Source organism: Pseudopodoces humilis, chromosome 8 (assembly GCF_049639895.1).
Source record: "Pseudopodoces humilis isolate 2021_Gansu_Grassland_sample_001 chromosome 8, ASM4963989v1, whole genome shotgun sequence".
NCBI lineage: Eukaryota > Metazoa > Chordata > Aves > Passeriformes > Paridae > Pseudopodoces > Pseudopodoces humilis.
Genome location: NC_142207.1, coordinates 1,446,364 through 1,459,557, shown reverse-complemented (window position 1 = coordinate 1,459,557; position 13,194 = coordinate 1,446,364). Strand labels below are relative to the sequence as shown.

General features: G+C 39.8%; 1 protein-coding gene across 34 annotated transcripts in view; it reads right to left on the bottom strand.

The window, feature by feature from the left end:
- NEB (nebulin) overlaps positions 1-13,194 on the bottom strand; it is a 97,094-nt gene that overhangs the window by 51,586 nt on the left and 32,314 nt on the right. For 30 of the 34 annotated variants that reach the window (XM_088059075.1, XM_088059082.1, XM_088059106.1 and 27 more), the window contains 20 exons: positions 12,898-13,002; positions 12,100-12,207; positions 11,194-11,505; positions 10,565-10,768; positions 10,150-10,254; positions 9,563-9,670; positions 8,382-8,693; positions 7,734-7,937; positions 7,057-7,161; positions 6,472-6,579; positions 5,508-5,819; positions 4,740-4,943; positions 4,031-4,135; positions 3,745-3,852; positions 3,310-3,621; positions 2,488-2,691; positions 2,208-2,312; positions 1,607-1,714; positions 1,153-1,464; positions 54-257 (listed from right to left, as the gene is read on the bottom strand). In XM_088059075.1, the coding sequence (XP_087915201.1) occupies positions 54-257; positions 1,153-1,464; positions 1,607-1,714; positions 2,208-2,312; positions 2,488-2,691; positions 3,310-3,621; positions 3,745-3,852; positions 4,031-4,135; positions 4,740-4,943; positions 5,508-5,819; positions 6,472-6,579; positions 7,057-7,161; positions 7,734-7,937; positions 8,382-8,693; positions 9,563-9,670; positions 10,150-10,254; positions 10,565-10,768; positions 11,194-11,505; positions 12,100-12,207; positions 12,898-13,002 (3,645 nt within the window). The remainder of the gene's footprint in view (positions 1-53; positions 258-1,152; positions 1,465-1,606; positions 1,715-2,207; positions 2,313-2,487; positions 2,692-3,309; positions 3,622-3,744; positions 3,853-4,030; positions 4,136-4,739; positions 4,944-5,507; positions 5,820-6,471; positions 6,580-7,056; positions 7,162-7,733; positions 7,938-8,381; positions 8,694-9,562; positions 9,671-10,149; positions 10,255-10,564; positions 10,769-11,193; positions 11,506-12,099; positions 12,208-12,897; positions 13,003-13,194) is intronic. The other 4 variants (XM_088059102.1, XM_088059107.1, XM_088059098.1 and 1 more) reach the window with 2 other exon arrangements.

The window sequence follows — 13,194 nt, the reverse complement described above, 5'->3', positions numbered from 1 at the left end:
CCATTAGCTTTAGTTTCTGGTGTGGAAGCAGCTTTGAGGAGGTTGGAACGTACAATGCTGATCTGTTCAGCGTTGGTTTTGGCCAGAACAACATCTGGGGAATCCACAACACTGGTGTATTTCACACTGTCAATGGGGGTCCGATACACGTTGTCACTCAGGAGATCCTGGGCATTCTTCACCCTCTTAATTTCTGGAGAGTCGTTGGGCAACCAGCCAATTCCACGGAGCCACTCTAGGTCTGACTTGTACACAGCCTGGGTGACACAATCAGAAAAGGAAAACATTGTTTAGAATTATTATCTTAATTATTTTAAGCCATGCAAAGCAGATTGTGTTTTATAAACCTAACTAGAGTCAGGTGAATCCTTTTTATATACATGAGATGTTCAGTGTCGTAAGTAAAGTTAAATCTAAAATTAATTTAAATTAAGTAGTTCAGGTCTTAAACAACATATTCTAAACCTTGTAAGAAGAAACAACTGACAGGAGTTGCAGTTAATGATGATGAATGTTAAAAGCTTAGAAGAGTCTTCCTGTCCCCTCCAAAACACTTATTCCACTAGTCATTCCAGTGGTTTTCAAGTCCTGAAAAAACCCCAAGCTACCTACCAGGAAAATTGACAAAAAGCAAGGAACAGGAATCCCATCTCCAAAGCTTGTAATTGAAACAGTGGAAGAGGAATGGATAATCAGCAAAGCCAGGTCAGGAAATCAGCTACTCTGACTCCTCCTGCTTTGCAATCAGCCACTAAAATCTCTAACTAGCTACCTCACAGAGTTTTCTTCCAATTAAACAAATTTCCAAGCTGACTCAAGCAAACTGAACAAAAGCCACCTGATTCCGAGATAGCAAACAGCAGTTATTCCTAAGTCCCATCAAAGCAAGAAAGACAAATCCTTCAGCCTCTCCAAATCACACCTGTCCAAAAGCATTATGCGACACATTATCAAGTTTTATAAAATTTAGAGATAAAAATCAGTGCCTTTTAAGAGTGTAAAAAAATCATGTAATAGCAGTCACAAAAAAATTGAAGAAAACAGTCTAACTGTTAATTAATCTGTTGTGACTGTATAGCATTGAACAATCAGAATAAGGCTATTATCTATTAAATAGCAAGAGTACAACTGCACATCTCTATGGGCACTCACGTCGCTCTGGAGGTCGTAGGCCTGCCGCGCGTGGATCACGTCGTTCTGGTCAGGAAGGCAGGTCCACTGGTGCAGGTACTGCCTGTAGTCAACGTCACTGACCAGGGTCTGGCACTCCTTGGCTGCCTGCACCGACAGGGCATCCACAGGGATGTGGATCTGGGTCTTGGAATCATTGTAGGCCTTCTTGTAGAGGCGGTCGTTCTGCAGGGCCATGGCGCGCGCGGCCCACGCCAGCTTGGGGTCCTCCTTGGCGCTGGGGCACCCGATGTAGTGGCCTTTCTGCTTCTCGTGGGTTTCTTTGTACTTGTACTGGAAGAGCAGAGAGAAGAGAACGTGTGTTGCTCACCTGGACACAACCACCAGACAAAAGGCTTCCTGCTTCCTGGGCTGCCAGCCTGAGCTTCACTCGGTTATGCTGACAGACAAGCACCAAACGAAGAGAAGGCTGTACCTCACTGGCAATGTCTCTGGAGGCCTTGGCTTGTTTGATGGGAATGGCATCAGCTCTCAGGTCATAGCTTTTTGCTTTGGCTTCATCCCAGGCCTTCTGATAATGTTTCTGTAGAGAAAATTAATCACCTTCGTTAAACATAGTGAAATGCCTTCTCTAAAAACCTGCTTTCCTGGAATGACCAGCTTGGGATCTCTGTTTGCTTCCTGTAACTGGCAGAGTTACAATAATGATCTTGGCAACAGAAAACTCATGACTTAAACAGGTGCGAGATTAAAACACAAAGGGGCACCAGAAATATTCCTGAAGACAGACCACTATGTCTGCAGACTCCAACAACTCCTCCATGGAAGGTATTTGGCAGGTTTTGCCAAAGGGAGCAGGAGTGGTATGGAATTGCACACTGAGCTTGGGAGTTTACTGATGAACACACAACCTGTTGATAGGCTGAGAGCTGATAAAAAGCCTCTGGATGTAATTTCCTGTTTACAAGCACATTAGAAAGTGGGTTTGTACACCACCATTTACAGCAAAAACTGGAAGAACAATTGCCAGGCTTCATTTTCTAGCACTTCACAAATATTTCATGTTACTCTCTTACATTGCTGATGTTGATAGCGTTGACTTTGGACTGCAGCATGACAGGAGTGTCCGAAGGGAGGGAGATCTGGGTCTTGTCTTTATCCCAGGCCTCACGATACAGACGCTGAGGAGAAAGGAGGAACCATGGCAATTCAGTATGGTGAAAAAAAAAACACCAAAAGGAATTCTTTAGTAATTCCAATTTGCAAAACTTCCCAACTCGTCATTCCCACCACAGAAATTTTACTGCCCACCAGAAAGAAAAGAAATGTCATCCCACAAGTGGATGGAGAGCTTACATCACTGAGCTGCATGGCGTTGGTCTTGGCCAGGACAACATCTGGGGAGTCAGTGATGCTGGTGAACTTCAGCTGCTCCGGCCGCGTGCGGTACAAGCGGTCATTGAGGAGCTCCTGAGCTTTCTTGGCTTTGACCACATCCACAGAACCTTCTGTCAGCCAGCCAATGCCTCGCAGCCATTCCAGGTCGGACTTGTACACGTTCTACAAACGAACCAAGGGTTAGTGGCATTGCAGAGATAAAGTAGCCCAGAGAGCTGGTGGACTCTCAGTCCCTGGAGATGTTCAAGGCCAGTCTGGATGAGGCTCTGAATAACCAGGTCTAGTGGAAGGTGTCCCGTACCCATGGCAGGGACAGAGTTGGACTAAAATGATCTTTTCCAACCCAAACCATTTTAGGATTCTGTAGTTTTAACTCTAAGTGCAAGAAGGTTTTTTACAAGCCTTTCCCCAACTCCTTCTCGTACTCTACGCAACAAGCAGCCAGTGACGCCATGTTGTATCAGGTCCTTTCTAGACACAGCACCCCTGGTTTGCAGAGAAACAATGACACTTTTAAAACACTGCATTCGAACCAGGGGCATAATCTGCAAGTAGTCTGCAGGCAAACATTCTAGAGCAGCCCAAGAGAACATGGCTTCCTTATGAACAGCCCCAAATATTTCTGGCACTCAGGCTGAAATCCTTTGGAAAGGATAAAATAGACATACCAGGACCGAGTGCAGGGTCATGAATGTGCATTTGAAGGTATATTTGCCAGTCACTAACAAACAGAGCCTCACACAGCTGCCCTAAAACTTTCCTACAGTGATTGTCACTCACGTCGCTCTGGAGGTCGTAGGCCTGCCGCGCGTGGATCACGTCGTTCTGGTCAGGAAGGCAGGTCCACTGGTGCAGGTACTGCCTGTAGTCAACGTCACTGACCAGGGTCTGGCACTCCTTGGCTGCCTGCACCGACAGGGCATCCACAGGGATGTGGATCTGGGTCTTGGAATCATTGTAGGCCTTCTTGTAGAGGCGGTCGTTCTGCAGGGCCATGGCGCGCGCAGCCCACGCCAGCTTGGGGTCCTCCTTGGCGCTGGGGCACCCGATGTAGTGGCCTTTCTCCTTCTCGTGGGTTTCTTTGTACTTGTACTGAAAATACAAAAAGAAGTGAATCTGGGATGAAAGCCCCATAATTTCCTATCGCTACTGATCACAAAAGTGCATATTCTTGTTTTTAAGGTAACTGAAAATAAATGTAAAGGAAGAACATACGTCACTTGCAATATCTCTTGAAGCCTTTGCGGTTTTGATTGGAATCGCATCAGCTCTCATGTCATAACCCTTCTTTTTGGCCTCTTCCCAGGCTTTTACATAAAGTTTCTACACAAAAGAAGACAGAAAATGGCTTATCAATATTCTGAAAAATGGGATTTCTACATTTCATAACTGTCTCTCAAAATTTTCACGAATGCGTATTTTAGAACATCTTTATGATTAAAGAAATGCTGACTTAGCTCTGAATTTCCACTAGTTTGGTAAATGTTTAAAATATCCTTACCTTGCTAACGTTGGCTGCGTTGGCCTTTGCTAACAGAATGTCAGGTGTGTCAGGCATGACATGGATGGACTTCTTGTCTGCATCCCAGGCTTCTGTGTACAAGCGCTAGGAGAGAGGAAAACAGCCCTTTACAAACAGTTCTTTATGAAATTATTTTACAATTACAATTATTTTACAAACTGCTGTGGTAGCTCCAGTAAGCTCTAATACCCTGACTCAGCAAAGCTTCTCTCTGAACAGCTCAAGAAAGAAACTTTATCCCTCCTCATTATTTCTCAGGTTAAGCTGGTGCAGCAATTGATTGATTTTGGATTGTGGAGAAACAGCCATAGGAGGAAAAGTGTATTAATTATTCTGTATAAAACGTTTGATTATGTTTGTTATAAAGGAGGAGGCACTTAGTGACTTTCACCCTCCAGATCTGAGATATGCTGCAGCACTTTCACATCCAGAGAACTTCAGGTATTTCCTCATCACTTTTTCATCATGCAGTAGTACTCTTGGAAAATCTGTGATTGAAGGGACTTTTGTCTGAAGATTTTTACCAACTGCTCACTTCACACTGAGCCCCGAGAGAAGAAGCTTTCCTGTGCAATGGCTGAATTTAGATATTGATTTTCTCTTAAATACACAAGTTTTTAGTTTTACTTTGTATTTTTAATTTTTCACCTCAGGAACAAGTGCTATTAACTGGCACCACCACCCTCACCTTGTTCATGATCTCAGCATTCTGCTTGGCTAAGACCATGGCCAAGGAATCAGTCACGCTGGTAAATTTGATTTTGTCTGCAGGTTGCCGATACTTCCTGTCACTGAGGATTTCTCCAGCTCTCTTGGCTTTCTCAACTTCCACGGAACCAATAGGAACCCATCCAATGCCTCTCAGCCATTCCAGGTCTGATTTGTAAACAGCCTGAAAAAGATTTGAAAGTCTGTTACATACGTGCAAGTGTGATCGAATAGTAAAATAAATATAAACAAGCACCTCCTATATGAACAACTGGGTATGTTTCTGAGGAAAGAGTTCTGAAAACAATTCTTGGTTTTGAAGGTTAAGTAAAATAGTTATTAAATAAGAAAAAGAAAAGGGGTATTGCAGGTAATGCTAATGTGCTAACAATGCTAATATCAGAGTAACACACGAATTATTGTCAGATTAAGACACAAATTATTGTGTCAAATTATGTCAAAATATTGTGTCAAATTACGCCAAAATATTGTGTGAAATTCTGTCAAATTATTATCAGATGAAGAACTGAAAAAATAGGATTAAACATAAATTTGATGAAAGAATTGAAAGAATGAAAACATCTCAACAAGTCTGATGCAAGCGACTAGAGCCTTATAATCCATATTTGAAAAATTAGATTGTGCAAGAGTACTTTATTGTGTACGGATTGTACGGAGTACTTTATTTTGTATTACAGAATTAATGTATTGCAGAAATACTGTACTACAAATGTAAGGATTTGCTCACATCACTCTGGAGGTCGTAGGCTTGCTTGGCATGGATCACGTCGTTCTGGTCGGGCAGACAGATCCACTGGTGCAGGTAGTGCCGGTAGTCTGCGTCGCTCACCAGCTGCTGGCACTTCTTGGCCAGCACAATTCCCAGCATGTCCACGGGGCTGCTGAACCTGGTCTTGGACTTCTCAAAGTCCTTCTTGTACTCCCTGTCACTCTGGATCTTGGCCACGTGCATCGACCACATCATCTTGGGGTCGTCCTCGATGTTCCTGGCCCCGATGTGGTGGCCCAGCTGCTTCCGATACCCCTCCTTGTACTTGTACTGTAGGAAAAGAAATCCACACATATATTTATATATTTTATCTGTTTTTAACACAAAGCATTTAAATAGATTTTTTGGTAGAAAAACAAGGAGCATAACCCAGAAAGAGTTATTCTCTGTCTCTTAGTGATATTGTCTCGTCCTTGAAACAAAACCTGTCCCATTCAGTGCAGAGTTTTTTCCCCAGTTTTGTATTCCAGCATTTTGGATTTCAGTGTGACACTGAAACAAAACTATTTTTTTCCGCCAGAAAAGACAAGCATTTAAACTTCTAAAATTTATTTACTTACATATCTCATTAGGGGAGAGATTTTAAAGTACTTCCTATTTTAAATCAGAAATTAACTTGATAAAATCTAGCATAGACTCCTACATCTTTTTGTTCATCCTACTTGAACACCCATGGATGGTAATGGCAGCATATAAATAACCTTCATGTTATTATATTTATTCATTACTGTGAACATAACTCGCTCAAAAAATACTGGCTATCCATTATTTCTGTGCACTAAAGGCATTTGGTAGAATCACATGAAAAGAGATTTCTATATTATCTATTTTGTGAAATATGACATTAGCAAAGAACTGAACATAGATTCTGATTCTTTTCCATTACCAGATCCTCAGAGAAATGAGAACAAAGCCTGCTCACCTCACTGGCAATCTCCCTGGAGGCTTTGGCAGACTGAATGGGAATGGCATCAAAACGCAAATCATGGCCCTTCTTCTTTGACTCCTCCAAAGCCAGCTTGTACATTTTCTGTGAGAAAAAGAGTCACATTTTAGTTGCAAAAAGTAAAATTCAAAACTGCATTTCAGTTCAGCACAACTGTGCAGTAAAACAAATGAAGTCCCTAAACTATTGTTCATCTTCAGACAATTTAAATACTGTTCTCTAGAAAAGAAAAAAATAACCTAACCAGATATTAAAAGACCTTGTAATTTTATTGTAGATGTTTGGAAAACGGAAATCATTTAGGGAAGGCAAAGACTGGAACATTTAAAAAGTTAAATTACCTATTTTCACAACTTGCTGTAGAAATGATTTCTCATTTATGGCAGATAATGTATTTTAAAAGAAAATTTAATTTTGTGGAAGAGCAACTCTGATTTCAGTACTGGAACTGGCCTGACAATAAACAACCTGACAATAATTTATCATTAATAAAAGATCGAAGGTGACAAAAGTGTACTTAGCAGAAATCCTGTAATTGTCTCAGCTTTCAGTTGCACTCACCTCACTGTAGTTCACTCGGTTTTGTTTGGCCAGCAGGATTTCTGGGGTGTCAGGCATGACGTGAATCGTGGTCTTGTCTTTGTTCCACGCTTCAGTGTACAAACGCTGAGAAGGAAAACAGGAAGAGATTTATAGGACCAATATATATATTATTCCAAACCAATAATCTCAATAATCAAGGAAAACACAATAACTAAAATGATAGGAACTTGGTCTAGTGGAAATTGTCTCTTCCCATGGCAGGGGGTTGGAACAAAATTATCTTTTCTATCCCTTCTAACCCAAACCATTTTATGACACTATAAAATATAACATGGATATACAGTTATGTGTTAATCTCATAAAAGTAACATCAACAAAAGAAAAATTTATCTGAGTGAGTTTTAAAACATTAAGGAGACACATTGCTTCAGAATAATGAATAAACCAAAGCATTACTAGTGCCCAATGAACACACAAGCCAAGGAAAATATTTAAATGTAAAATGCAGAATACTACACAAATTTGAGTCTTCCATTACCAGGCCCAAGAGTTTTGAGTAAACTAACGAGAGCACACTGATGGAAAACACATCAAGTCTGAACTGCAGCATTGCTTGTGCTCATTTCATTCCCAGTCCTGCCTCCAGGGGTGAGGCAGAGACCTCTGAGGTGTCACCCAGAGGGATCAGGACTCACCTTGTTCATGGTGTCTGCGTTCTGCTTGGCCAACACCATCTCCAGGGAATCCGTGACACTGGTGAACTTGATGGTGTCCGGACGCTGGCGGTAAATTTTGTCACTCAGGATCTCCCCTGCTCTCTTGGCCTTCTCAACTTCCAAGGAACCAATTGGGACCCAGCCAATGCCCCGCAGCCATTCCAGGTCAGACTTGTAGCAGTTCTGTTTTAAGAAAAAATTACACAAGTTATTTTAATAAAATAAACATAATAATGATTAATGTATGATAATGTATGTTACACAGCGCATCTTTCCAAAGGAAAATAATCTTCCTATCAGCTCTTCAATCAAACAAATTCAAAGCTGTAACGAAAATTGTAGAAAAAATTACAGCATTTCACCTACATTGAGTGAAAACATTATCCAACTTTCAAAAAATGGTAAATGATAAATAGTCCAAATCCTGGAATTACAGGATTTCATTTAAATATCAGTTAGTTAATATAACCTGTAGGAGATCTGAGTTTAAGTTTCACGGTCTATTAACCGTGAAACTTAAAAATAAATCTGGATGAGCTGGTTCTACCACATCAGAACAAGATGGCCTCATCCAACCATGTAAAATAAACTCATTCCTCAGCAAAAATCCAATGCCAGACAACTCACATCACTCTGGAGGTCGTAGGCTTGCTTGGCGTGGATCACGTCGTTCTGGTCGGGCAGACAGATCCACTGGTGCAGGTAGTGCCGGTAGTCTGTGTCGCTCACCAGCTCCTGGCACTTCTTGGCCAGCACAATTCCCAGCATGTCCACGGGGCTGCTGAACCTGGTCTTGGACTTCTCAAAGTCCTTCTTGTACTCCCTGTCACTCTGGATTTTGGCCACGTGCATCGACCACATCATCTTGGGGTCGTCCTCGATGTTCCTGGCCCCGATGTGGTGGCCCAGCTGCTGCCGATACCCCTCCTTGTACTTGTACTGAAACAGAAGAGATTTAAAGTTATTTGGTGTTTTAACAAATTAATAAATAATTCTAACAGTTCAACATACTCATTGTTCTGTAAAGATAAAAAGATGATGTAAGTCTTCCTACTCTGGGATTAATTTTCACATAAGAAGCATTTTTATTGGATAAGACCTTTTATATAACTATAACACACTTTCAATTCACTAAACATTAAGTGTCATATTCTAAAAGTTTGGTATTTCACATTTTTTTACTATTAAGATTAAAATAAATATTATAACTATTGTTAATATAAACTTACTTTTAAAACTTTCCACAAAAGTCCTTGATCAAGACCATATCATGTGATCTTAATACAAAAAGTTGAAATATTAAATTTGATAGAAGACACAGAGTATAAAAATCTGTTATCCTCCATCTCTAAGTGATCCTTCCTCATCCCAGAAACAAAAGCTATCACAGCCATTGCATAGTTTATCCCTGTTTTTATGTTCAGACATCTTGAATTTCATTGTAACACTTGAACAGAAATATTGTTTGAATTAGAAATGAATCTGGCAAACTCTACCATTGGTTCATACACCTTTTTGATCATGCTGCTGGAATAGCCTTGGACATCAAGAGAAGGATTGCAGGGAGCATATCAATAATCTTCACATTATTATATTTATTTATTTATTACAGGGATGTATTCCTCACAGTAGAAATATTGGCAATCCCTTTCTTCTATGCACTAAGGGCAATGTAGTGGAATCATTAAAAAGAATCACTAAGAAAACAGATTTCAACATGATCTATTCTATGAAGTATGACAGTAGCAAACATTCTGATTCTTTTCCATTACCAGATCCTCAGAGAAATGAGAACAAAGCCTGCTCACCTCACTGGCAATCTCCCTGGAGGCTTTGGCAGACTGAATGGGAATGGCGTCAAAACGCAAATCATGGCCCTTCTTCTTTGACTCCTCCAAAGCCAGCTTGTACATTTTCTGTGAGAAAAAATTCACAATTTACTTCCAAAAACAAAATAGCATTTCAGTTAAGCACATTTGAGTAATAAAACAATTTAAGTCCCTAAACAATATTGCTGATTTTCAGGCAACTTAAATATCTTCAGCTCAGCTCTACATTTACTAAAAATAAAAAAAAAGCAGATTTCAAAGATCTTGTAATTTTTTTGTAGATGCTTGGAAAATGGAAATCATTTAAGGAAAGCTAAGCAAAACTAGTTATTTCTATACCTTACTGTAGAAATAATTTCTTATTTATGGGGGATGGTATATTTTAATAGCCCAATTAGGTATCCAGGAGGTCAATTCCTAGAACAATTCTCATGTCAGCATGGGAACAGGCCATTTGTGGAAATTAACAACCTGACAATATTTTAATGTTAACTAAAAGTCAGAGATGACAAAAGCATACTTGTCAGATGTACCAGTTAATTGTCTCAGCTTTCAGTTGCACTCACCTCACTGTAGTTCACTCGGTTTTGTTTGGCCAGCAGGATTTCTGGGGTGTCAGGCATGACGTGAATCGTGGTCTTGTCTTTGTTCCACGCTTCAGTGTACAAACGCTGAGCAAGAAAACAGGAAGAGATTGATATGGAATCCAAAACCACGTTAATATTTCAATAATCAGGAAAAAAATAGACCATACCAGATGAAAATATAGGGAATGTATTAAGGATAATCAGTTAGGTAATCAGGAAGAGATAGTATTGACAGAAGGAGGATTGACTTGTGAAAATGTAACAACACTTAAAAAACACCACATTGATTAAGGAGAAGGAATTAACCAATGAGCATTGCTTGTTCATTCCCAGTCCTGCCTCCAGGGGTGAGGCAGAGACCTCTGAGGTGTCACCCAGAGGGATCAGGACTCACCTTGTTCATGGTGTCTGCGTTCTGCTTGGCCAACACCATCTCCAGGGAATCCGTGACACTGGTGAACTTGATGGTGTCCGGACGCTGGCGGTAAATTTTGTCACTCAGGATCTCCCCAGCTCTCTTGGCCTTCTCAACTTCCAAGGAACCAATTGGGACCCAGCCAATGCCCCGCAGCCATTCCAGGTCAGACTTGTAGCAGTTCTGTTATAAAATATATTAAAAATCACCCAGATGGGTTATTCTATCAATAATAACAATAATGCAACTTAGATGGTGAATAGTTCACCAATGAGTAACCTCGCTATCAACTTAACACTTCATTTAAATAAATTCAAAGCACAGGAGAAAATATAGAAAAAACAACTGCATTTCTGCTACATAAAGAGTGAAACCATTATCCAGCTTTCACGGAATGGTAAATGATAGATAGCAATTCTGGAGTTAAAGGATTTCATTGAAGTGTCAATTAGTTGACACATCCTCTTGGAGACCTCAGTTTCAATCAGTCACCAAATTTAAAAATACATCTGAATAAGATGGTTCGACCACATCAGAACAAGATGGCCTCATCCAACTATGCAAAATAAACTCATTCCTCAGCAAAAATCCAATGCCAGACAACTCACATCACTCTGGAGGTCGTAGGCTTGCTTGGCGTGGATCACGTCGTTCTGGTCGGGCAGACAGATCCACTGGTGCAGGTAGTGCCGGTAGTCTGTGTCGCTCACCAGCTCCTGGCACTTCTTGGCCAGCACAATTCCCAGCATGTCCACAGGGCTGCTGAACCTGGTCTTGGACTTCTCAAAGTCCTTCTTGTACTCCCTGTCACTCTGGATCTTGGCCACGTGCATCGACCACATCATCTTGGGGTCGTCCTCGATGTTCCTGGCCCCGATGTGGTGGCCCAGCTGCTGCCGATACCCCTCCTTGTACTTGTACTGAAACACAAACCAAGATATTACACTTCTGTATCCCCTGTAAACATCAGTTATATTAAATATTAATATATCAATTATATATTAATTATTAATCATCATATTAAATATTTCTAGCAATAACCTTTCCAAACTTATCTATTACCTACCATTAAAAAAACCCCAGTCAAATTAATTCTCATGCTAATAATATCCTAGGATTCTAAGACTTAAGTTTTTTGCTTTTTGAGTTAGAACACTAAACAGAATTTTTTTATCATTTTGCTTTTTGAAGAAATGTGTATTACTAATATTAGTGAAAAATAATCCTGGTCTAATTAAATGTATTTAATCCTTTCTACATGTAATTATATATATACTGTAAATATTTACACATATACGGTTATGAGCTGTACAATTATCATGATAGCAGCATTATATTGTTCTTATAATTATCAACATTTATTTTTTTAAACACATATGATAATTTACTTGCAAAAATCTATTACTTTATGGTCAAAGTTTAACTGCAGTATCTTTTACAGAATCCAACTGATAATTTCCAGGTTGCAGAGGAGAGATGTCAACACAGAAAGAAACAAAAAAGTAGATTCTTACATCACTGGCAATTTGCCTGGATGCTTTGGCTGCTTGGATGGGGATGGCATCAGCTCTCAAATCATAGCCTTTCTTCTTTGCATCTTCCATGGCTTGTCTGTATTGTTTCTAGATGAAGAATTAAGCAATGGGACTCATATAAGTTCCATATATTATATTTTATGCAAAACAAATTTCTTGGAAGTAGATCTAATAATTGTGTTCAGGTTTATTATACCCAGTTTTACCTACCTTTAACTCAAAACCTCAGATCAGTAGCTGATACAAATTCATGTCAAAGGAAGACTTTTGCTAAATACATCTGTTAATATGTTTTTATTTTACCGCTTTAAATAATGTAACATTGACTACAATTTAGAGCTAAACTTTTCTTCTATACAAATGGAGTAAAACTTACTTTTTAAAACCACTGATGTGATTGAAAAAACTTACTGATGTGAACTTGTTTGCCTAAAATGATGTTGAACACTGGCACCTTCTCAGAATTATGCTAGTAATTACCTTTCTGATATTAATTTTTGCCTTCCCAACATTATGCACACGGCAGAAATGACTCCCCAGAATTCAGTGTAAACACACAACTTGTGTGGAATGTATGGAATTTCTTCTCACCAGTGCTCACTGTTCAAAGTATGCCCTACTACAAATATACAAACATGATTTTAAAGTCACAATATTTTGGATAAATATGAGAGTTACTTAAGGAAACTGACAGTTTCACCTCAAAAAGGTCTCCCAGACCATTCCTGATCCAGCCATGACACAGAGCAGTTACATTTGGAGAGATCCCACACTCACCAGACTGTAGTTTTTCTTGTTCTCTCTTGCCAGTGTGATTTCAGGCGTGTCAGGCATGATGTGGATTTGTGTCTTGTCTTTATCCCAGGCCTCTGTATACAAACGCTGCAGGAGAAACACAGCAGAGTATTTGGAGACATTCACAATTGATAACAGTGACAAATTAACCCAGTTATTATCTAGGAAGATATTATTAAATCACCTCTGGATGAAAATAAGTTTGCCATTGATTACCAAGAATGGAAATTATATTTTTACAGCATTACTGTGCTGAAATCTCACAGCACAGGCACAAGT